Here is a 24,820-nt window from a genome sequence, read left to right as displayed (position 1 = left end):
CCTCATCCGCTGGGTGGGTCATCTTGTCGTAGGAGATCATTTAAAGATGTCTCTGTTCTTGCTGCTTTTTATGGTACCATGACTATTCACTGCAACAGCTAAGAGGTATTACTAGAAAACAAAATCCTTACATTGCCATGCTTATGGCTTAAAGGTGTTCAGTTGTGCAGAACTTCTATATGACGCAATTTCCAGTCTAGTGAGCACCCAGTCCTAGGGCTATTAACTTTAAACATTTTACAAGGTATCTAATTCCAGGGGCAACTATTTAATTTGCATAAATAAATGACAATACATAGGAGGAAAACTCCAGTGCAGTAGAGGAGATAGATGCTCTGCTGTTAACAGTGACTAAATGAGCAGATGAGAAAGGGCAGGTCAAAAAGAAGCCTATTTGCATGAATACATAGAAAGTAAGTATACATTTCAGTTCTGTATTTAAAACATAAATCTGTGTTATGTGGTCAGGAGATTAAAGGTTAATGGATTTTTAAAGTGGGAGAGCCAAAACTGCACTGTTAATCAGTATAGAATGGGTTATTGCCTTTGGTAGCAAGATGTAAGAGGTGATGAAGACATGGGTTATTTTAAAGAGCGGTAATGCCCACAGTGAAATCTTAACTTTAAAACAAAAAAGCTGACTTGTACAGTTTAAGTGGAGAGATAAACATGGCGTATTGTTGATTAATGTAATCTTATAAAATATAAATAGGATAGCTAAGTTTTTTCTTTAGCTTTTTTTTCAATATGCTGTTAAACATAACTGCATATATATAAAGTATGCGAATAAGTAGGAAGGGGCAAGTTATATGGAGCTTTTAGTGTGAGAAGCCTAGAACTAATGTGTTAGAAGAGGAACAGGAAGAAATGAGAAGATGGTTAAAAGTGGTTAAAATGATGGTAAAGAAAGATAATCTTAGCAACTGACTTCTGCATAGTGTGTAGGGGCTGTTGCAGTTGTGGAGCAGGCTGTTAAACCTGAGGTGTTAGTAAACAGGGTAGATTTTGAGCACTTCAGAATAATCCTAGCAGTTGGGAAGGGAAAAAAACCCACCACCAAACCAACCCCTGCGGTGCTTAGAAAGGGAAGGAGGAAGTCAAAGCAACTGCCCCGCTTGCGAAAGTGAGAGAAAGGAACAAGTAAAGATGAAATGTTTGAACTTCTGTGGTGAAGGTAATCAGGTGTGGAGCTCGGATGAGTGGCTGGGAAAAGAAGATCAGTTCAGCCGTGCTAAGCTCGTATTGAGAAAGAGGAATCGGTTTGTGAGGCAGGATTAGATGGACTGAAGTTGGCAGTCGACTAGCACACGGTTTGGGTCTCTTAATACGGGATTGACTGAAAGCAGCGAACGAATGGAGAAGGAAATGCCGGGGGGGAAAACAAGTGTAGACCTTTGTATTCCCCTTCAGTTTGAGAAAGGGAGAAGGACGTAATGAAAGCGGTGGCAAAGGATGGGTAGAGAAACGTGCCACCAGCACCCCCTGCTATCGCAGGAGCTGGAGATGAGTGAGAAAACCCTATGCCTGGGGCAGGGGACGAAATGACAGTAGAAGCGCAAGGAAATGGTGTCATAGGATTGTTCTGTCGTTTGGTGAAAGGTGGTCGGGGGCCGTGCCGGGAGCCGTGGCGCAGCGCGGGGCGGGGGCGGGCGGGAGCTGCGCACCCGGGGCCCCGCCGCACGGGGCAGCCATGGCCGCGGGGGCGCCGGGCGGTGGGCGGCATCGGCCGCGCCGCTCCGCTCCGGGTATCCCGCCGGGAGCGCGGGGGGCCGGCTGCGCTCCAGAAAAATAGGTCACCAGCGGGCCTGCTGCGACGGCGAGGTGAAGGGCGATGGAGCGGCACCAGCGGGGGGTTAAACTGGGTCAGGGAATATTTTGGGAAGGTCGGGCGGACAGGTGGGAGCGGCCGGCCGGGGGTTACTAGCGCTTGCAAAGCGACGGGAGCAGCTGTTTACTCACTTGCCCTAAGTGGGATGGCCGCGAGCCAGGCTCGGCGGTAACTGGGACCAACATCCGATGTCAAACAAGACCGTCCCTCCGGCAGGCGAGCGAGCAAACAGCTCCAGCCCCCCACGCCGCCCCCCGCCCCCAGTTGCAAAGAAAGAGGAGGGGTGGGGGGAATAAAATAACTAGCCGCGGCGGCAGGAAATCTAAGGTATGCGGTTTCCAGCGGTCGGGCGAACTCCGGTGCGAGAGGAAGTGTGAGCCGAGCGGGCCGGGGGCGGGCGCGGCGGGGCCGGGCTCGGCTCGGCTCGGCCCGGCCCGGCCCGGCCCGCGCGGTCAGGTGGGGGCGCCGGGGGGCCGGGCGGGCGCGGGCAGCCGGGGAGCTCCGGCGGAGCGACCCCCGCCGCCTCGGTAATGGGGGGGTGTGGGGGACGGCCCCGAGGCCGTGGGAAGCGGCCGCCCCGCGCGGGGGGTGGGCGGGGGACGCTGGAGGGAAAGTTCGCCCCGCGCACACGTACCCCCCCCCCCGCGGGGGGCAGCGCGCCTCTCGCCCGGGGGGGGGGGGGGGGGGGGGCAGCGTGCGGGGCCGTGCCCCGGGGGGGCGCCGCGGCGGGGCCGGCTGCGGTGGTGTTGTAAATTTGCGCGCCCCCTGCCCCCCGAGGCACAGCCGGCCGCCGGTTCCCCGTGCTGCGGGGCGTTTCTCGCTGCCGCGCCTTCTCGGCCCTTCCCCGGGCCGCTGCCCGCCGCGGGGGCCATAGGAGCTGGGCGCTGGTGACATCGGCCGTCGTGGTTGGGAAATACTTGTTTCGTTAGTTCGGTTCGCCATCGGTTAGAGGCTGTAACGGATCTGCTCTGCTGCACGGAGGAAAATCCCGAAAGCAATGGGCAACGCGGGAGTCGGGAGAAGTTTGGAAGGGGGGACGGAAGGGTGAGGGATTTTTGTTCTCTTCGGTCTGCATTGCTAGGGATTTCTTGGTCTCCTTCCTCCACCCCCTTAATGGGATGAATTATTTAGCACCCTCGCTTTCAGTTCAGCCCTAAAGCTTGTGCGGGGAGGTTTGCATGTCTAGAAGAAAAAAGAGACGGTAGGTCTGTAAAAATCATGTCTGGCACAGAGCAACCCAGCTGTGATCTCTGGTGTGTGCTCTGCGTTCTGCCTACGACAGCCAGGCTCGTGCTGGAGATTCCCTGTCTTAACGGTGACCTAACGGCAAAGCCTGTTGTTCAGTATCTGTTTTGCATGAGCTACTATGCTGTAGCAGTCACTGCTCCATTCAGCTAAAGGCAGAGAGAGGATAAGAGGATTCCGATTTAATTAGCAGTTTGTTAAAACCAGTCAGCTTTGTCTGATCACATTTATAATTTTAGAACGTATGTCTTAATTGCAGTAAATTCTGGTGGTGTGCATAAAGCAAGTGCCACATGCTTTTTGCAGCATTGGCCGTGGCAGCTTCGTGTTTCTATTTTTTTAATTTACTGCAGCATGTGTTTATTTGTGCAATGGCAGATTTCTGTGCGTGCTGTGGGCATTTTGCATGAAGCAGATCTAGGAATTAAAGCATATGCTGTGGAGGTTTTTATTACCCAGTGAGCTGCAAGATGTGTCTTTTTTTATTGGAGCATATTCAGGTTGACATCTTGAATACCCAGATATTGTTCTGGTTGTTTTCAATAATAGGACTTTTGTGTGTTTTTAGCATCTTTATTGGAGTCTGAAATACTCTAAATGTTGAGGCCTTCCTCGCTTCTCCTCCCCCTCAATAATTACTGTGGTTGTTCTCAGACAAATAATTTCTGTCTCATAATATCCCTGAAATCAAACACCAGCAGGCTGTACCCTGTCTTCTGCCTAGCTAACTGAGTCACTGCCATGCCTTGTGCTAGATTAAGCTGTTGTAGTATTGCTGCTGGTTGAATATTGAAGATCCCTGGTGTATACTGTGATTTACGTTACTGTAAATAGGGTAATTGAATTATAGCTTCTCTGCAATGTCTTGTTCCTCTGGTGTTATCAAAGATTAGTCAACTTTACTTGGGGTGCTAGGCAGGCTGCTGCCTAAATGTTTACTTAAATTAGAGATTTCCACTAACTCTTATAATTGGATAAAGAACTACTTTTTTTTTTGTTTTTAAACCCTGTATTGCTGAGTAAGTCCTGGGAGTCTCTGAAAGCAAGACAGCATTAGGTGTTAACACACCCCACCACCACCACCACCCCCCAAAAAAAAAAAAGATACAATACTTGAATAATAGAGTTAATTAAATTCTTTTTTTATTGCATGAATTCCTGTATCAGAGGAGAAAAGATACTCCAAGATTAGCTATGGGGTGCATAACAGTAAGAGATTTTTTTGCCTTTTATAGCAGTCAGGACTCATTCAGGGCCTCCACTTGCTGGACAGAGAAGGGAAGTGTTCTATGGATGCTGCTGTAGTGGGGGGAGAAGAGATAATGAAATGAGTTATCTGTCAGCTCCTAATAACTTAATCTGGAGATCGTAATTGATGAGGCTGAAACGTGCAAACTCACGTAGAGTTTGAAATGAGTGTCTTGTCCAAGGCGTGACTCTTTTTTACCATTGTACATGTCTTTTTCTGGTTCATAGCCACTAATATGGGCTATTTGGTTTTTACTACCTATTTTAAATAAGCTTCTTCCTGCCCTCAGCTTCAGCTGACAGCTTGAAATCCAGGATGTGTACTTCTGTCATTCCTAAGCCAGTATGAAACCTCAGGCAGAACTGTGACCTTCAGATATGCAGTCATGTATTTGCAAATCCATGTCTTTATAAAACTGGCATTAAAAAAAGAAAAAAAGGAATAGGGAATCCTAGCCAGACCTTGAGGATTCTGATTTGAGATTAAAAGGCTTTTCCACTAGCTCCTGCTGTCATTTTACCTCTGTCAGAACACTAGAGGAGTTTCCGTTTTTGTTTGGTTCAGCTTTCTCTTGCTTTTGTTCTTCTTAACATTGCTGAATGATACAAGTTTTCGTCTGTGCTTCCAGATTGTGTGCACATACCAAAATACCAGCCAGTGATGGAGCGTGTCGTTTTTGTTGCTTTCCAAAAGACCTTTAGAATTTGATGGCTAATAGTGAACAGTTGACTATAATTTTCTTAGTAGCGTTCCTGGTATGTATGGCATTTTATATTTTCTCCTGGTTGTAGTACTTGTTTATATTCATGCTATTAAAAATATTGACAGTTCTTTGCATTCAGATATGCAACTGTCTTAATTTTTGTAAAATAACTTTGGAATCCATTCAGTGAAAATTACTGTCTTTTTCCATAATCTTGACTTTTTTGTGAAATAACCTTCAAAAGCCCCTACCTAAGTATATTTTGAAGGCTGTGGCTCATAACTACTGAACAAAAGTCTGAGGTCTGAACAACTCTAATGAAAATTTGATGAAATATTGCCAATACCCAACCAGAGGTAGTCATTACAACTACATATTAATATGTCACCTCCTAATGACAACTTGGCCCTTTTCTGATGAAGTTGCAGTATGTACGGTACACAAATAGATTTGGTTTTGTGTTGCATCACCTTGAACCTACTTACTCTTTCATGCTTACCCCGTCAAGAGGAGCTATGCCCAACAGGTTGCTGAGGAAAGATGTACTCTCTTGAAAAGTCCTTATGTAGGCCCCCAAAGTTAGATGATGTGTCTGCATGATCACTCACAATATTCCGAGATAGGAGAAACTGATGTGTCTGAAGGATGAATCTTAGCTAAAAGCTATTGTAAGGAGAATGTTTCTAGGTAATTTTATATGAAGATGAAATTTTATATCATGATACAATTAAGCTGAAGACTCTTTCCTAGGAATTTTAAAGATTATCACTAGATTGTATTTTATGAGCTGCCATATGATACTGCTTTAGAGCATTTTCTCTTTTCAAAAACTGTGATTGACATTAGTAGCAAGTGTTCTCTGGACCTTTTGATTTATGTTCCTTCAGGCTCAAAGACCTCTTTTAGCAGGTTCTCCTGGTACCATGTATTCTAGTGATTTGATGCTGACAAGAATGAACACTGAGTGCTTGGTCACTGTTTCCTAAAATCATGGTATTTTCCTCCACACTGCTGCTCTAACCTGAAACCCTCTAGCTTTGGGTATTTTCTGAGATTTTGAGTCTAACTTGGTGATACAGTCGTAAAATATACAGGTGGATGATGTTACTTTTTCTAAGCGTTGTATGAATATGCTGAAAGATTTTGAAAACACTGGGATTTTATAACTTCTTGTCTTGATATTTTAGAGTATGTGTCATTATATGGAAGAGAGTCTAAAATCTTAAAGACACTCCATGCTGCCAGTGCAGGGATGCTGCATGTCAGCTGTGGGGCAGGAGTGGGCAGTTAAGCATTTTGTTGGCTGAAAAGTAAGGGATGTAGGATTGAAGAGCAGTCTTTGTTGGCATAAAAATTTTGAGTGTTTTGGTAAAAGAACTTTTTTAGCACTCTGACAGCCTAATTTAAAATACTCAAAATCAGTTGAGTGTTCATGTATTGGGTAATCAGTAATTTCCATCTGAAACTTGGATATTTAAGTAAGTAGGTGAAAATGTGTTTCCTTGAATCCTGTGAAATGCTTCAAGCCTACTGAAATAGTAAAAGGTGGCATCCTGTACTGGAAGGAGGCCCTTACTGCGGTGTTTCAGCATGAAGAATCTCTGAGCAACTCACAATTTTACGTTAACAATGAGCCGGATCTCAACGATTAGCATACATCCTAATGTTACAAAGTTCTTGTCCTCCTTTTCTTTCTAGTGTCATGTATACTGCACTAGATGGTGGAGGTGAATCAGTGGAAGCTGTTTGGAGATAGACAGCTTTAGGTACCTGTAAGACAGGTAGGTAAGTTTTAGCATTTTTCCTCTACTGCACTCATCTGCTGAACTTGAAAATTAGCAGATGTTCATCTTCTGCTTGTAGCAGCTGCCTTGCCCTTGGCCTGTTTGGACATTCCACAGATTGTATCATTCTCCACATCCTTTTGAACATCTGTCTTATGTTTAACTTACTTTTGCCATGTAAGCATTGTCCTGTTGTTTTTCCCAGAGGAGTGGAAGGGAAGGGCTACCTTTTGGAGAGGGAGACATTTGAGACTTACCTCCAGACTTCAACTCTTCTGTCCCTGCATTAGGTTGCTAGGTATTGCTAATCTCTTCTTCATGCCTAGGCTTTGTTATGCTGTACTACTCTTGTATTCTTTTAAGGCAGAGTGTTGTCAGAATAATGTTAGTAATACACTGTGCCAGGTTTGCCTTTTTTGGGTGATATTACCAGTTGTAGGCAAAGATGATAGCTGATAGTTCTGTGTTCTGAGGCAATTTTAGATTTTCTTAGAACTAGGCAAAATCCCTCCACCAAATAGAGCACAGTACTGGTGAAAGTGCATGGATGCTATTAGCTGTTTACTTTGTAACCTCTGGGGAGATGGGGCCAGTCACTCTAGTGACAGAAGTGAAAGTCTAGGTAAAAAAAATCTCAGGATCCTGAAAGTTGCCCTTCTGTGGGAACCAACAGCTTCTCCCAGCTTTGTGTTAGCCCTAATTCTCTTTCTAGTTCTGCAGCACCTTTAGGAATAAGAATGGGTAGTGGGGCTTGACCTCGGCATGCCAATGGTAGAGACCAGAGCCACCTTGCAGACTTGACAGTTGATATTTATGTCCCCTAATATTTATCATCTTTTATGATGTAGTCATCATCCTTTGCATTCAAAGGAGATAGTTGTTTCTAGTGTGTAGCTCATCTCATCCTAAGATGGAGCCTGTAATAGCTCAGGTGAGCCACATCCCCTACATGACTTTCTCTTTGTAAAAGGTTTCCAGGTGATAATCATTAAATGTGTGTGTCTGTATCATAGACACATGGAGTCAGATTAAATGAATTCCACACATTGTCAAAAAAATGAGAATTTGCTAATGTCTGCAAAGGGCTAATGCAAGGAGCCTGCCCACTTCCAGGCAGATGGATGGACTGTACCAAGGTGGTTTCATTAGCTTTGAGTACCATTTGCATCTGATGCCAGGCAGTCTGGTTGTAGCAGATATGCAGAAAAGATCTAAGCAGAAAAAAACCCTCTTAAAACAATGAAAGGCTGTCTGTTGGGCAAACCAGAACCCTGTCACTCTCTAGATGTTCCCTACTAACCATTTATTTTGGTGATAAAGAAATCTTCCTGCATCTGACCCCTGCAAATGCCTTTAAAGAAATGCAAAATCCTGATAAATTTCCTTTTGAGGGTTTCATATTCTTTCATTAGGTTTCTGCACCAGGTTATTTGCTTGTTAGAAGACCTAGAAGCATTCTGTATTCTTTTGAATTTCTGTGTTTCATATCTTCCCAAAGGAGGAATTCTAGGCTCTTTTAGACAGGGACAGGATGTAAAACCAAAGTCTACCTCAAAAAGAGATACTGAAGTACCAAAGGCAGACTCAGAAATCCCAGCACGGGTGAGCAGACGTCTTTCTCAGTGTTCTCGTTTGAGTAGATAGAGGTGCCTGACTAAATCTCTGGATGGCTTCTGCTCTTCTGCATCCTTTTGGCAAGTCTCTTTCTCTCCTTTTTAAACTCTGGATTGGCTGCCAGACACAGTGAATGAAACTTACTGCTGATAATTTAATTCCTTTCCTAACCAATCCCTTTTTCTCTCTTTCCTAAAATACTGCTGGTAAAAGGGAGCAGATTCTGGAGGAAAGACAATAAATATACTAAGTAATTTGTTCAAAAGTCTTTTTGTCAATAACTGACCTTCCAGCTTGAGGAGTTGACCAGTTGTCCAAAAGGGAACATTTTTTAATGTTGGGAACAACAGAAACCCCAAAAACCTAAATCAAAACCAAAACCCAAACCACCAAAAAACCCGGTGTTCCACAACTGTATCTTCAAATCCGTCTTTGCTTTAGCACCCCAGATTTGCAGAGGGGAGAAATTAGGGGCTAGAGGGACTCTAAGGATTGTTTCTTAGCGTACCTTGGGGAAGGATGCTGCACCAGCACTGTTGGCATTAGCCAGGAAAAATAGTGCGAGGAGCAGTCGTCTTTATCCAGGGGATGGTGCGTTATACGCACACCTCCTGTGTTTCCTGGATTTTCAAGGGGGCGATGTCTGCCTGAGGCACACACTGTTGCAGAGCTCTGGAGGGAACACAGCTGTATCATTGCTCGAACAGGATTGCAGCTTCAAAACAGGTTTTAAGAGAATGGCCTGTTGCTCCTTCTTGCTTTCTTCTCTATCTTTCTTTCCATTGTAGCCATGGAGTAGAATGAATTCTTTATTTCCTTTTTTTATAGTCTGGTTAGCCAATTCCCTTTAAAAAGACATGATGTGACTTTCTGTTGACATGGTTTGAAATCACATGGTACATGGGAACCATCTGAGTAAAACTCCTTGAGCCTCCTGACCCTGTGAACAAAAAGCTCTAGATTCTGCCTGGCGAACAGCCAAACCCCATGTTTTGCAAAGGCGATCTGTAGACCTCAGTTTCTGTTTCACTAATTCCACCTGAACTTGTAACTCATCATCTTAACAAGGCATTTCTGGTTTTATATAATAGCTTATGCAGCAGGGAAATTACTTCCTTTCCCTGACTTGGGTGTTTACGTCTCTGACATGCTCACACATAATAGTCTCTCCAGGTGGGTATGGCTTGTGTGTTCTTTCAATATGGTTAAAATCAATTTAATGTCAAGTCAACTGTAAAATGATTGTTCTAGAAACTAAAAAATCTGAAATCTAAGACTCTGAAAATAGTTGTATTTTGAAGAGAGAATTAAGAGGTGAAATTGTCCATTATGTTTATCAGCATATGATAAATGGAACATGTGGAGCATTTTCATTTGTCAATATTTTTCATGTTGCTCTCTTGCTAAAATAATGTTGCAGAATTCAACAGTTCTTCCAGAAAGCATACATGCTTTTTATTCACTTGGAATGAGTGTGTGTATTTAAAAAAAAAGACATAGACAATATTTACTTTGTAGACCAGGAATTATAGTCCTGCTTGGTTCTGATTTATTGAAAGGAAGTTGCTGCAGTTTTGCCTTATTTCTGTTTCCTTTTCCAGGCTGATAAAATGTCATTTATTATCATACTTTTTTTTTATATTCTTTACTGTACTATGTGAACAAGAGTAAAGTAGACAAGAGGAGTGCTGCTTAAATACTCTTTAAAAAAGTTTGTAAGATTTTTCTGCAGTTGGCTAAGTTATGGAAGCAAAGGCTGCTTTTTTTTCCCTTGATGACAAGTCACTGCAGCTAATAATTTTAATATTCTGAATACAGCTGCTTTCATTTCTTAATACTTTTGTACCAACTCACATTCCTGTTGACAGAGGTGGAATTGTTCCACCAAGTGCTGAATAGCAGTGTGGATGAAATGAGGAATCGAGGAAGAAAAATAATAGAATTGTCTGTAGAAAAGAAGAAAAACCAAAATCAGCTGACAGGGTGAAACAATAAGCGATAGGGGAGCATGTTAAGACAATGAGAAAAGGTGGTTTAGTAATTTGCTAAATGGAGGAAGAACAGCGGTTTTAATGGTTACGCTCAGACGCAGCAGGAAGACGTGAGTCAAGCAAACACATACTTAGCAACTTTACACTAAATAAAGTGATGCTTACAGAGGGGAGTATGGATATTCAAAGCATGCACTGTACTTTCTTAGCTGAAAAGAGTGAGCTTTCAAATCCTGTGTGTTTAAACTGTTCAGCTTGAACCATATTCCTTTCCTTTTCAGGCCCCCAGTGCAAAGATGTTAGGTTGACCTAAGTAGCTGTGAAGAGAGGACACAAGTAACGTTAGTACTACTTAAGTGTGTTGTGCTTAACCCTGTATTAAAAGTCTTTAAAAAGAAAAAAGTTAGGAAAGTGTTTGGTTTTGCTTTGGTCACTTGAAGGCAGCAGTAGAATTGAGTTTGTTGTATGTGGTGCAGCTTGCACTTCTGGGACCTCCTGGGGAAAAAAGAGAAGGAAAAAAAAAGAGGGAGTTGAGTCATAAGTAACGGGAGGTCTTTATTTGTAACAGTAGTGTTTTTAATGTGTTTACTTGTTATATGTGAATCGGATTGTCTAAACTATGACTAGCATTTCTCCATTTCATTCATGGAGCATTGAGAGAGCAAAGTTTGATCTCTGCTTAGAAAATGGCTTACTCTGAAGCTCTCTAGTGTCAGCAGCAGCCATCCCCAGAGAAGTTTGGGTTTTGTCGAGAACTGTCAGCCTTTCCTCCTCAGAGAGGCATTCCTAAACCCCAGGGAATCCCCTCCTGTAAAGTTCTGGAGTATGCAGCATGGAGGAATAATAAGCACTTCCTTCCTTTCTATTTTCAGTGACTGAACTGGAAAGTAGCTGCTGTTGCTGTAGCTTGTGTTCACAAAAGCCTGTGCAGCATGGTCCTCTTCTCCTCACCCTCCTCCCTGGGTCTTCAATTCTTTTGCAAGGGGAGGTTGTGCAGCAAGTTTCAAACTGAAAAAAATTAAGAAGTATCACCAGGAATATGGTAGATTAACTTCATTATTCAGTTTCATATTTAATGTAAAATTCAGTATTATTGTTATCTGCAGGATTTTCTTGTACTCCCAGGTTTATGTTTTTTCTAGCAGTGTGTATCGGGCTTGTTTCCCCTGCCCCCAGCTCATACAGAGTGTTTGTTTAGCCAGGAAGGCATGGAGAGCAGCTTGGTGTTTTGGGTCATGAGAGGCATTTTGGAGTTGTTGGAAGCGTCTTGCGCCTTCCTCTAGTTTCGTGTAAACAGCTTTGCTGGCTGTTGCAGAAGCGGGGAGAACCTTTCAGCTGCAGGAACAGTGGCCATCAAACAAGGGCAGTGCACTGGACTTAAAATCCTTTTGGTGGCCAGAGCTGGAGACATTTTGTGAAGTGGCCTGCGTGGTGATAATCAGTAACAAAACCTTTCAAAGAACTGCAGATGTTGATCACAAGGTTCTGCATTCCTCAGTGTGTGTGTAATTTCAAGAGAGGTACTTTGCTAAGAAAACTGAATTTTCAAATGATGATATGAAAACTTTTGATTTTAGTCAAACTGACTAACTTTTTCTGCTCTCTTCCCCAGTTATTTCATTACAAGCTTTGCATTTGTATCTATCTTAAGTTTTGTTATATAAAAAAGAAACCCAAACCCTAGCATTCAGCTTTCTAAAAAGTTGCAGTGTATGATCTGAGAAATATTCTTCCTGAAGCTTATTGATAGTTACAGCTTATAGATAGGGAAGGAAAAAATCTTGCCTGGTGTGCTTAGTTAAATTTCTCTTTGGGAGAGGTTTGAATAAGACTGTTTCTTTAGTCTTTGACTCAAACTGCAGGCTTAAAAAGAATTCCTCACTCATTAAGTAAATTCTGATAAACTCACTGTAACATCAGTGTTTTGCATATTGCTTAATAAAATCACAGTGGGTGGAATGAAGATTGTTCTGACTCCTGATGGCAGGTTCTTTCTGCTTTTGGCTTGAGGCTGCATGTGAGACAGGCAGGTATGTAACATAGGACAGTAATCTTATTTATTGCTGTTTTGCATTTGTAAAACTGCAAGTCAACACATGAAAAATTGGTGACTTTTCTTTTAAAATCAGGCATTCTTTTGTAATTGCAATGATAAAGTAAACTTAAACACCCCTAATGTGAGTTTTAATTTAAGCTCTTTCAATGTGCCCTGTTGTAGAAAGACACAAGAGCAGCATTTCCTAAAATATGCAACTGTGTTTCTGTCAGATGGACTTTTGTCACTTTCAGGCTTTCTGGCTGCAATTAGCATATTCTGTCACTGCAAATGGTTTTACTGCGTTATTGTAATTTCTAGGGTAGCATTAAAATGTGTACACAGGCCATGGGAGAAGGAGCTGCAGAATTATTTTCAACTGATACCAGAAAGTATCTGAAAGCTCCCTCCAAGTAATCTGCCTAATTCAAAGGAGGGATGAGATAATGCTGAGAAAGACCAGGAACCTACACATTGGCTGTCTTCCATTCCTACAATATGCATCTAAGTTGACCATAAATTGTTTTCTGTAGTTAAATTGGCTAAGTAGGCTGTTGCAATGTGGTGCATTATGAGGCATTCAGTTGTTTTAGGATTTGGCAGACACCCAGTTTACATATGTGCAGAGAAGCAAAAAATGCCAGGCCCAGAATGTGTGTGTTTCATCTGTAGCCTGAAAGGAGAGTAATTGTATAGTTGGGGGGAAGAAAAAGACTCTCTATTTAAATGAGGTATGTGCTGTTTGATGGAACTGTTACTTGCAAGATCTGTACATGCTTGAGACCAACTGAGCTGTACGAACAGGTTAAGAGCTTTGCCACCAAGCCGCAGAAGGTACTTGTGGGCGGTGGTAGCTGGGGATAGGAGGAAGCGACGGTTGTGCCTCAGGGGGCAGTCATGGTACGGTTTTAGGTACTTTGTGGAAACGGGAAGCTACAAAAAAAAGTTTGAAAGAAAGCTTCAGAGATCAAAGAGGAAAAATGGCTTTCTCTGTGATCAATAGGGAGTAAGAGTAGAGAGCACGAGGAAAATAAAGACAATTTTGCAGAGCAGTCTGTGTATTGTATTTAGTTGAAGTCATTGTTTCCTATTTAAAGACAGTGATATTTGTGTGTTGTATAGGAACTTGGCAAAAAAACATCCCATGGAGTAGAACTGCAGATTTTCTGAAGACGTGTAGGGGGAGGCTCTGTTGTAGACAGGCTGATTACATATTTGCTTCTTTTGTGGTCAAATGTAATTTAAGATTGCAGTAATAATTTTCTTTGTGTTAAGATCTGAAGGATTTTGCTCACATTGAAAGTAAAGCTAAAAATATCAAAGCAAGACCTTTAAACAAGGATAAAGGAGTAAATATTTGTATATCCTGCTCTCTGAACCGGTTTGGTAAGCAAAATTCATTTTCAGTCAGGTAGTCCTCTCGCTGAGACTATTCTTTCCTGCATTGACACAAAATGGTATACACGACCAGAGGATTTTCCTCTTAAAAGAGCTGCTACAGGAAAAGTTTCAGAATTGACTAAAGTACAAGAGAAAGGTTTCCACTGATGTAACGGCGGTTTTTGTGAATGGTCATAATATAAGTTGCGTACTAACATGCAGGCATAGTAGTATTTGCATTACATTTTTTCAGATATGGTTGACTAGCGTGTTGACAGCATCCATTGGAAAAAAACTCCTTAGACTTACTAGACATTGCAAAATCTGAGCTGACTAACCATAATTAAATTGTATTTTCTATCAGTCTCCAGCCTTATTTCCCAAAGATTCCCTTGTCCTAGAATAGAAATTTAATTAGAAAGCTCAGGATGCATACACAAGTATTTGAATCTGCCACTGGAAAATGGATACTGCTGAGGAATCTGATTCTTCCTATCAGGCTGGTTAGTGCCGTGGTGAACACTGAGGATACAAGGCAGTAACCAAGTTCCTAAGACATTTAGTAACAGATTATTTGAAGATAGACACTTGCGGTGGCTGCACAGCCGTAGCAGCTTTCAGGCCAGGAAATCTTACTTTAAGTTACACCTTGTTTTTTATGGTAGTTGAGCTTTGGCTTAGGAAGGCGTGTTCACAGGCGTTTAAGAAAAATGCACAATATAATTTAGGCTTTGCTTGCCTTTTCCTGGGAATAGTTCAGAAGCACGTTTAGAAGGTGTGCTGTGGCTTATGCAAGCCTCCCTCATTTGCTACTGGCAGGAATCAGTTGACTTTAAATCCAAATCTCCCTGTCTGAAGGACCACAGCGTTTGTCTGTCCATTATTCCCCTGACCCTCAGTGAAGTTCAGTATGCTGTGGAATCTGACCTATTTTTTAAGATTTCTGCCATTTTCAGTTGGATCCCTCTTTAGAGGTTTCCTCTTTTCCTTTCTCTGCAGGGAATCTGGCGAATCCCCGTGGATGAGATTGACCGCCCAGGCAGTTTTGCATCTCATATGAACCGCTCTATTGTCTTACTGCTAAATGTGCTGTCACAGCTAAAGGATTACAACACCTTGCTGAAAGTCTCATCTATGCTTCAGAGGACCCCTGATCAGGGAAAGTATGATGTGTTTATTTTAATCGATTACTTTGTAAAGCTAATGTATTTTGTTCACTCTGTAACTATTTGATTTAAAAATGTTTTTAGCTTAGGATAAAAGTTTAGACAGATTTCCTTGGGAACGTAGTGGAAGGATGGTTGATTTTTCTCAGGATTACAATTCCATAGTAGAGTCTAGAATTTCTCTGCTTTTCTGTTGAAACTCAGAGCAGCCATACAGCTGCCTTAACAGACTTGCAGAGGTTTTCTGTCATGTGAAGGGATTCACTGAGGGAACAGAGCATCATGACTTCTGCACCCCTCTGCTGGCCTCTTGCATAAGAGCTGTGTCCAGTGAGGGAGGTCACGGCCCAGGCGTCCTGCCTTCCTGTAATCCTTGACAGACTGAACAATGGTTATGTGCCTGTTGGCAGCTGATGCTATTTAAAAAGCTTATCCTATTCAGGGGTGAGCTAATTTTAATTGCATTAACCTTATTTAAGGAAAAAGAAGCCGTTTAATGCGAGCTATATACAGGTTCATATCAATGGGAAGACCAAAATAAACATCTAAGGAAAACACTGAAGCAATTGAGGTAAAATTCTAGTAGTTTGCCAAGTGGTAAATGTTGAGATTAGTCTCTGGCAAATGCTTAAGAAATTGAACTGAATGATTGATGGCAGTAAGTTGGAGGCATTGAAGGCTCTTTCATGTGTTTTTGAGTGTGAGTGCGTGTGAATTTGCATAGGTTGTAGTATGTCTGGGAATATGTTGCCACATGTTCAGCAGACTTGAAGCCAAAAATACTTTGACTTTCAGCATATCAGAAGTACTGGACCATAGAAGGTTTAAACTCTGTCCTAAGCAAGCCCACAGCTGTACTAAAAATATTATGTTATTTATAAGTCTAGACTGAATTTAACAAACAAGTAATTTGACATGTTGGATCAGCCAGTGCCAGCCATGGTGAACTACAGTCATTACAGGAACTTATAAATGCAGATATTCTGGGTGTGTCTAGTATATGCCTGTAACAGCCCTGTTTTTAAAAATAGGACGGTTTTTAGCTGAACTTTAGTTATTACTGAACTAATGAGGAGTCAGGTTTTTGTATCTTGTTTAAAAAGCAAACCACAGAATTACCAATTTAATGTAATACTGTAGAGAGAAAATACGTGTATTAAAAATGTTGGCTTTTTTACTGAAATAGTACCCTTCAAAATTATTTACTTTATATTTAGCCCTGTCATTAGAACCAGCCAGTTCTGAGATAGAAATTCAGTTTTCCGTCAAACTCAATTAGGTGGGATGGCTGGCTGGAAATGTTGCCCTTGAAAGTGAACTAAAGCATTGTGTCAGAATACACTGAAGTTACAATGCTCTAGTAAATTAAATGAAGCTATAGAGTGAATAAGTGTTAGATATACAATTTTTTTTTTTTAATAATATTGAATAGGAAAAAAGTATTAGTACATGGGTGTTTTAGCTCTAAAAAACCTAGATTCAAAGGCAACTGATAAGACACACGAGAAAGGATTTGCTGTTGTCCTTAATCTCACATGCATGGTTCATCCAGAACATGAAAATCACCTGACAGTTCAAAGATAACTTTGTGTGACTAGTACTCTTTTTCGAGAAAAGGTTTGAATGAAAAGCTGGTATTTGAGGGGCACAGAAGGCCTGATAAAAGAAAACTGTAATTCTGGTTGTCTGTTTTGCTCTGGGTTTGGTTTTTTGGGGTTTCTTTCTTCATTTCTTGCCTTCCCTCTGTTTGCAGATAGTGCTATCTCTTGCTTCATGCCTGTCACCTTAAATGATTGTGGGGAGGGGAGAAATGGAGGGAAAAATAACTGAAGTGTTGTATTTCAATATGCAACTGTGTATGTTTTGTTTGCTTTCTTCTAACTTGTTTTTTTAGAATCGTTATGTTAGGTTTTTTTGTTGGATGGGTTTGTTTTGGTTTGATTTTTTTTTTCTTTTTTTTTTAACATCCTCGTTCTTGCTTTTGAAGTCCATTAACCTTTTGGCAGTTGGCTTAATTTCTGTTACCTTACTGTGGCACAGGAAGTACTTGCGTGATGCAGATCGCCAGGTTCTGGCCCAACAAGCCTTTGTGCTTACAGTGAAAGTGTTGGAGGACACTCTCAACGATCTGACACAGGTAAGGCAGCAGTGCATTTAATGGTCATTGGTAATTAAATTTTTCTATGTTCAGTTTACTTATTCCTTAGATCTCCTCGGGCTGAAGGGCTACATTATTATCAGTTGTATCTGATATCTTTTGTTTATATGCAGCTACTGAGAAAACTTTCTTCCAGCATTGTTGTTTTTCCTTATTTGGGAATCTAGTAACAAATATAGTTGTTGAGAATGGATTGCAGGAACTTTGGTTTGGCTGTCCCTCAAATTTCAAATGATGGTAGTAGAACAGCTACATTTTCAGGTGGGAGCTATTGGAAATTTCGTTTTAAAATGAACTAAGATTCCTCTTGCAAAACAAAACTAGGCAACTAGATATACATGCCTAGCCATTTTTAACTGCTAGTCCTTGACAGCACCACACCTGTTATTACATTGAATTGTAATTTAGATTTAATTTTAAAAAGTCATATAGAGACTAAGCAGTTTCTGAGTTAAGATAATTGGAAATTGGAAGTTTATTTGATAAACACTTTTAAGGAAGAACTTGTTCCTAAGGGTTTTTCAAGTTGACAGATTATGAGTTTAACAAATTAAATGAAAACATCCGTAAGAGCACTGGAACTCTGTGTGTATGAAATAGTTTGTTCACAGATCTGGATGAAAGAATTGTATCACTAGCAATTTTTGAAAGAAGAGATGACATACTGAGGTATTGGACCATTACCAAAGTAAAGGTACAAAAATTAAAACCCTGTGGCAGAATTTAGCATACTTCTTGATCTGCTAACTTTCTGAAGAAAGTTAAGTAAGAGCAACCAAAGGGAAGGTTCTTAAATTGGAGGTTGATCTGCAGCTGCCAAACGAAACAGGTTTAGTTTTGATTTCAGTACATTAGAAGAAAATTCTGCACTGTTAAAACCTTGGATTTCATTTAGTTGGATCCCACAGTACACACTGAAGTAGTGCAGGGGAAAAAAACATTGCAGCTTTGGTTCAGCATATGCAGTTGATTTCTCTGTGATGTTTTCACTGATAAAAAAATCTTACTTTAACTGTAAGATTTGTGGCTTGGATTAATTAATATTCAGGAACAAACAAGAATGAATATAGAATAAATGCTTTTTCTTCAGCAGAGACAGTAATGTAAAGGTACTCGTTGTCAGTATTCATGGTGGTCATAGCTGTGCTCAAATGCTTTCTGATTGCAATAATAACAGAAAAGAATGACTTCTTTCACTAAGGTTTCAGAAGATCAGAGTTCCAAGTCTTCTAACCTTCCTTCAGGAAGGATGACAACAGACGTTTCTAATAAAACTAGTGCTGAAGAGGGGAAGGATGTCCTTCCCAAAAAGCCAGTTTTATCAGATGGAGTAGTACATAGTACTGAAAACGGAGTAAAGGAGGTCACACAGGGACAAATTCCCAATGCTATGGACATATTGGAGCAAGAGGACAAGAATGACAAGGAAATTAAAGAGCTCCCTAGGCCTGGTTCAGTTGAGCCGATGGATCTTGATGGAAATTCTAATGACCCTGAAAAAATTGATTCTTCATGTAAACGCAGTGAGCCAGACCGTCTTCAGTCTGGCAGGAACTCAAAAGAGAGAGCTCCAGAGAGCCGGACTCCAGAACTTTCTTTGGAAGAGCTAAGTATTAGCTCAAAACATCAGCAGCAGGCAGCTAAAGGAATAGTTCAAGCAGTACCTACAGAAGAACCTGTCCAGAGATCAAGCAGGAAGAGGAAATTACTTGAGGATGTGGAGTCTGGGAAAACACTTCTGCTTGATGCTTATCGAGTATGGCAGCAAGGTCAGAAAGTTATGGCCTATGACCTGGGTAAAATTGAGAAGATCATGTCTGAAACGTACATGCTGATTAAACAGGTAAAGTATTTTACCGTTAGTTGTAATTTCTCTGTGTGACCTCGGACATGCTTATAGAATAACAATAAGTGCTGAACCAAGCAGTATAAAATTGGCCCTATACCTGTTCAAAAGCTGGGGAGATATGTATCTCCCAAAGAACCATTCTCTTGACGAGACCACTACTAGAGGTGGAGGGGAAACCCTCCATGTTTTGGAGGTAAATTTCTGAAATCAGTTAAGAGCTATAATACCAATTACATGAGGTTTGTTCATGCTAAATATTATTTTGTATTAAGAGAGCGTTTTATATCTTTCACTATAGACTCCCAAATAACTTAAGATCACCGTTCTGCCATAGAAGAGCTGCTTCTCCGCCTTATTCTCATGCTTTACCTCCCCATTTCATCTGATTTTAATTAGATTTATAGATGAGCTAAGTAATTGTGACTTCATTAGTTGTGATTCTGTGTTCAGGTGGATGAAGAAGTAGCACTTGAACAGGCAGTCAAGTTTTGCCAGGTGCATATGGGAGCATCAGCACAGAAACAGGTAAGCTCTGTGAAGTCTCTGGCTGCTTGTAACAAGCTTTTATTACTTAGCCTGTACAATCAAGTCTGTCACTGAGTGTTTGCAGCAATTAGAAATATCTACTTTCCTTGTGTTGTTGTCATCTAAGACAAGTTGGGTCACATTAGTGTAGGGAGCTCATCCCTTTTGTTAGGGTCATTGCTATTGTGTATATCAGGCTTGAAGGACAGTTTGCGTGCCCAAAAGCTTGTGGGGAAACCCCCAAACAATCTTAAAATTGAAATATTTATAGCACACTACAGTTTCCTTAATGTTCCCATCATTCCTCAGCACTTCATGGATGGTAATTACTTCTCTCTGATCCCTAAGGGCTAACAACCTCATCAGCTCTTCCCTTCCTAACATTGCACTCTGCTCCAGAGATACCAAATATCTTTTCTCTCAACTTGCATGGCTGAGAAACTGATTTTAACTCTGTTATATTACTCAGTTTATTTTTAGCTTGTAGTTTCTCAGTTTATCCAGTGAACAATTACAGAGCTTTAAAGGGATGGTTATTTATCAGTCCTTAATGTGAAATCAAAGCCAAGAGGAGAACTGGATGAATGACGTGTTTTGTGGCCATTTGTTTTGCCAGCAAACCATCAGTTGAAAGCCCCAGAGTATTTTCTAGGTTTGTACTTTCCATAATTTTTGCCGCCAGCACACAAAGAAGCAGTTACTCAGCACATTTTGACTAGAAGATAAAATATATTTTGAAGAAAAAATCTGTGTTCCTAGTTAATACTGCTCAGAGCTTTGTGAGTGTTTTATGCTATGAAAATGCAGTCTGTGTTATTGATTGCTAGCTCTCAAAAAGTAACTAAAATAGTATTTGTCTAAGAATATTTGAAAAAAAAAATCTGTTGAAGTGCAACTTGGAAGTCTGTTATCTTCGAGTGTTTCACAAGTGGTGGTCTGTATCATGCCTAAGTGTAAACCAGAAAGCATCTCTAAGGTTTTCTGTACAAGAAAGGTATATAACTATATGAATATGTTGAACCATGTTTCAGTACTGATTTAAAGTAGAGCTCTTTCAGAAATGTCTTGAACAAACTTGGTTTACGAGCTGCAGAAAGTTATTCTGGTTTTCTGTAGTTTGTCTCTTCTGTCCCTTGAGTATCTCTTCCATTATTTCATCTTCCCATCATCTCCTGTAATTTCATCTTCCTGTCATGTGCCTTACCCAGCAGAACTGTACATACAAGAAAAGCTACAAGCTATGACTAGTCTAGATATATCCACACACGCATTCGAACTCGCCAGTTACCAGGAAAAAGGTAGTATTGTTGCAGAGAGGGGGAGAATTGCCTGCTTCTCCATCACTTGATTCTTTCCCTTTGCCTAGGCACTAATACCATAACAATGGAAGGACAGTAAAAGTCTGTTCTTCAGAATTTCTCTTCATCTTCCAAATTGGGATGGGGCTTTTCTTCTGTAAAATACACCTATCTCTGCTTTGCAAAAACTTTTGAGGTGGTACATCTCTGATGTTAGCAAGTTAAATATTGTCTTAATGTGGAAAGGATTTGAATACCTATCTCACCTGATTTTCAAAAGAAACACATTTCTTAGAACTCCAGCTAATTCTTCTAGTTTCTGAAGCAAGTCCAGTATCTATCACCAGAACACTGCCTCTATTCTTTAGATCTTTCCAAACTAACCTCAAATAACTCACGTTACCTGATCCTCCCTTCAGTATGTTAATGTACATGAAAAATGCTTCTCAGAACTGAAGTACAACTGTTAGAGATGCTGCTTAGGAGGTAGGAGAACTTACAAAGGTGAACCTTTGCTATATAGAGTTAAGAGGCCTTCCTTTTAGGCTTTTCTGCCTAGTACAGCTGAAGAAATTTAAGGCTGTAGGTCAACTCCTGTAAAAAGGGTTAGTGCTGCCTACTCTGCAGCTTCAGGAAAAGCAGATTTCTTTGTCTTTTGTGGAAAGTTCCAGCTTTTTTTCTGTTTGTTTTCATTGAAGATACGTGCCTTCAAGTGGAGCTTGAACCTTGTGTTTTCACGCATTATTCTCTTGAATCTAGGGATGCTTGTTCTCCTCATCTCATTTTGATGAATATTGTTTTACTGGTGATTATTGCCTTGTCTAGGAGAGTAGAGGGGGTTGAAGCCCTCAGGGCAGACTCTCTTACACAGCATTTATTATAGACAAGATTACCTTCACACTAAATTTTTTCCTGAAATTGTGTTAGTTTTAGTTGTCAGAAGGCATGCCGACCTGTGTTTTTTCCTGTGCTGTGTAGAAAGTCTGAGTCTTGAGTATCCATAAATGTTTCCAGTTATTAATACTGAGATAAAAATGATCTAACAGCGTGTTTAGTTAAAATGTGCATTTGTATAGTGCATCTCCTAGCAGGGTAACAGGACAGGATGTAAGAGTAAAGGGAGTTTTTCTTTATTAGATTTTCTGGAAGTAACTTTCTCCAGTTTGTGCCCCTTGGAAAGTCAGTAGCATGTTTCCATTGAACTGTAGAAATTAACAGAAGTGTCAAAAGAGGTATTCTAGTAGAAGTGTTTTCTTTGATTGTGGTCTGGTATTTAAGATTTTATGGTTTTTTTGTTAAGGAAATCTTGGCAAGTTAAGGCTTTTTAGTTTATCTTGGGGGAAAAAACAGGCAACATCACACTGATTTATGACTTCAAAATAAAAAGAATTTGCTAATAAGCTTCTTTGAAATAAAATTACTGTTTGCTTTTTGGATGTATTCACTCAACAAACTTGCATGGATCAGCCAAGTTCCTTGATGAGCTTTCTTGAAGATTCTGGATATGCGATTGCTATGGCAGTTCTTCCTGCAAAGTCAACACTTACTCAGGCATGTGGCAAAACACTAGAATCATGAAAAACCTGCACACAAACTAATCTTGAAAGTAGATGCAGTAGGTAAGCTACTATATAACTGCACTGGAATTGATGAAATTCCAGTTAAATCACTTGAAATAAAGCATACCTCTTAACACGATGCACTTTGAAGCTTGTAAGCATTCCCTTTTAGGAAGCAGTCCCAGCTAATGAGATTATTACATGCTGCAGTCTCACTTTCGGCTGTTTCTAGCAGAATCTTGTAAGCTGTGTGAAGCTGCCCTGCTGCTCGTATAACACTATGAATTAGTGTGGAGACACAGGAATAGCCGCTCTTGTAGACATCTGTCTGTTTTCAGCATACTGAATCCTGTTTTATTTAAAATGGGCAAGTATTTGCAGTCTGTAAACAAATTATGTAATGTATAGAGCTGCTGCAGCCCAGAGAAGTGCTTTATTATTGGATAGTTTGAGTAGGTTTACAGGACCTGTGGTTCTTCAGTCACTTATCCCAAGCAATTGACAGTCAAAAAACCCCCTGTGAAGAAAGAGTCCACCTTGATGCATGTCTTTCTCTGTTGGCTGTTGTATTTTACAGTTCCAGGCAGTATATGGTTTCTTTATGGAAGTTTTCACTTACTACTAAAATAAGGAATTATTTGAATTACAGCTTTTCAGCTTTCTTCCAGACCAGTTGGAGTTTTTAACCTAAATATTTAACAACTTAGTTGAAATCTTTTTATACACCTCTTGAGGCTTAAGCAGGAAACAATAGAGCAATCAGTAAATGGAATTTGACAAAGCGGGTTGTTAGATCTCATCACAAAAGTATAACCTTTTTAATAGTTTGGCAGTACTGTGGCCCTTTCACTTGATTTCAGAAGTCCTCTGTAGTCCTCATGACTGTTGCAATGTTAACATGTGTTGAGCTGATGGCACTTTAGCGTCTTCTTCTACAAAGTCAGCTAAATGCATGGGGAAGTGGCTTAGAAGGGTTGGCTCCCAGCCTTGAAGAAGGCAGAAAAAGATGGTGGTACAAAACCTTGCCATGATGAGTTCCTCTGCTTCAGGATAGCTGTTGAAATTGAAGTGTTCTTGTGACATGCTACACATCAACAAAGAAATTAATGTAGATATTCTGTCATGAGATCTTGTATAGGGTGGCAACATAGCCTGCTTGTGCCAAGGATGGAAAATTGTGTTTCAAAAAGGAGTCCTTTATACATGTGACTGCGGTTCACAGTTCAGGTGTTGCTTAACATTTTAACAGGATGCTTAACAGTGTGCTGTGCTTGGACTGTAACACCTTTAACAGAAGGGTGTACCTGTGTGTACTCGGTACAGACTTGGGTAACATGCTATAGCATTAGAGCTCTAGTGTGGTGAGGAACCTTACCAGTTAAAATCAGTTGAGCATCATCTTATCACTTAAACATCTTCTCAAACTTAATTGGATCCAGCTCTTAACTTTCGGGAGTACTTGGTGTTTTTCCACAGCAAACACAGTTTTGCTTTACCAAATCCTGCTTATGGGAGCTTTGAGTTTTTAATGTCTAATTGAGAAGCAGCTGAAGAGCTGAAAGAGTCATTCAAAGAGGTTACCAAAGGGAGACTTGTGAACTTGAAAAACCTACTGGCAAATACAATATAAGTTAATCCATTTATATTACCCAGGGTGTGTGTGTGTGGGGGTGGATTTTAACATCATTAATAATTTGTGCTGTGTTTGTATTTAGCTAGGTTCAGTGTTACTGTAATAAATATTTACTGTTAAACCATAATGGTGAAGTAAAATCTCAGCTTGTAATACTGTCTAATGTGAAAGTGAAATGGCAGGGAAGACTGAAGTGAATGCAGTTTTCTTGTTTTTAATAAAAAGGAAAACCCTTTACGGTGGGTGGGAAGACAGTAGCATAAACAGATGAGATTCCAGTAATTGGTATAAAAATGTATTCAGTGTAAGTTGCTGGGAGATTTCGTTCAGTATTCCAAAATAATAATAATTCTAAAAAGTACTGTATTCATAAGCTTGAGCACACTTTAGTTCAAGATCTAGAGTGGTGATGCAACGTTCTTAAACATCGATATTAATGCTGCTGTTTATCTTTCTTATTGTGTCCTCAAGAGGACAAGGGCAATATTGTCTGGTCAGTTTCCAGTGTTACAGAAGATGGCCCAGTGAACACTTTGCAAATAAATATCATTTTATCTGTTACAACAGTATAATCATCAGCCCTTCAGAGAATGTTGTTTTGCTGCTTGTTGCCTATTTAACTGCTCTTGTTGAAGTTGCCAAGTTGATCATGTGACTAAACTAACATATGCAGAGGATTTGACAAAATAACTTCTCAAATATTTGCATGTTCTAGTACTGCCTATTGACCCTTTAGCCTATTGTACTGTTTTAAAAACAAAGAGGCTGAAGTTTCGGAAACTACTTGAATTTAGTTCAGACTA

At 40.6% G+C, this 24,820-nt stretch overlaps 1 protein-coding gene across 6 annotated transcripts in view; it reads left to right on the top strand.

Moving 5' to 3' along the window:
- The window catches only part of CABIN1 (calcineurin binding protein 1), a 118,015-nt gene that overhangs the window by 68,088 nt on the left and 25,107 nt on the right, over positions 1-24,820 (top strand). For all 6 annotated transcript variants that reach the window (XM_037373019.1, XM_037372932.1, XM_037372599.1 and 3 more), the window contains 4 exons: positions 14,829-14,992; positions 17,036-17,132; positions 18,355-18,996; positions 19,453-19,527. In XM_037373019.1, coding sequence (XP_037228916.1) covers positions 14,829-14,992; positions 17,036-17,132; positions 18,355-18,996; positions 19,453-19,527 — 978 coding nt within the window. The remainder of the gene's footprint in view (positions 1-14,828; positions 14,993-17,035; positions 17,133-18,354; positions 18,997-19,452; positions 19,528-24,820) is intronic.

Source organism: Falco rusticolus, chromosome 1 (genome assembly GCF_015220075.1).
Source record: "Falco rusticolus isolate bFalRus1 chromosome 1, bFalRus1.pri, whole genome shotgun sequence".
Taxonomy (NCBI): Eukaryota; Metazoa; Chordata; class Aves; order Falconiformes; family Falconidae; genus Falco; species Falco rusticolus.
The sequence above is the reverse complement of the archived record's forward strand: the minus strand, read 5'-3'. Positions and strand labels throughout refer to the sequence as shown.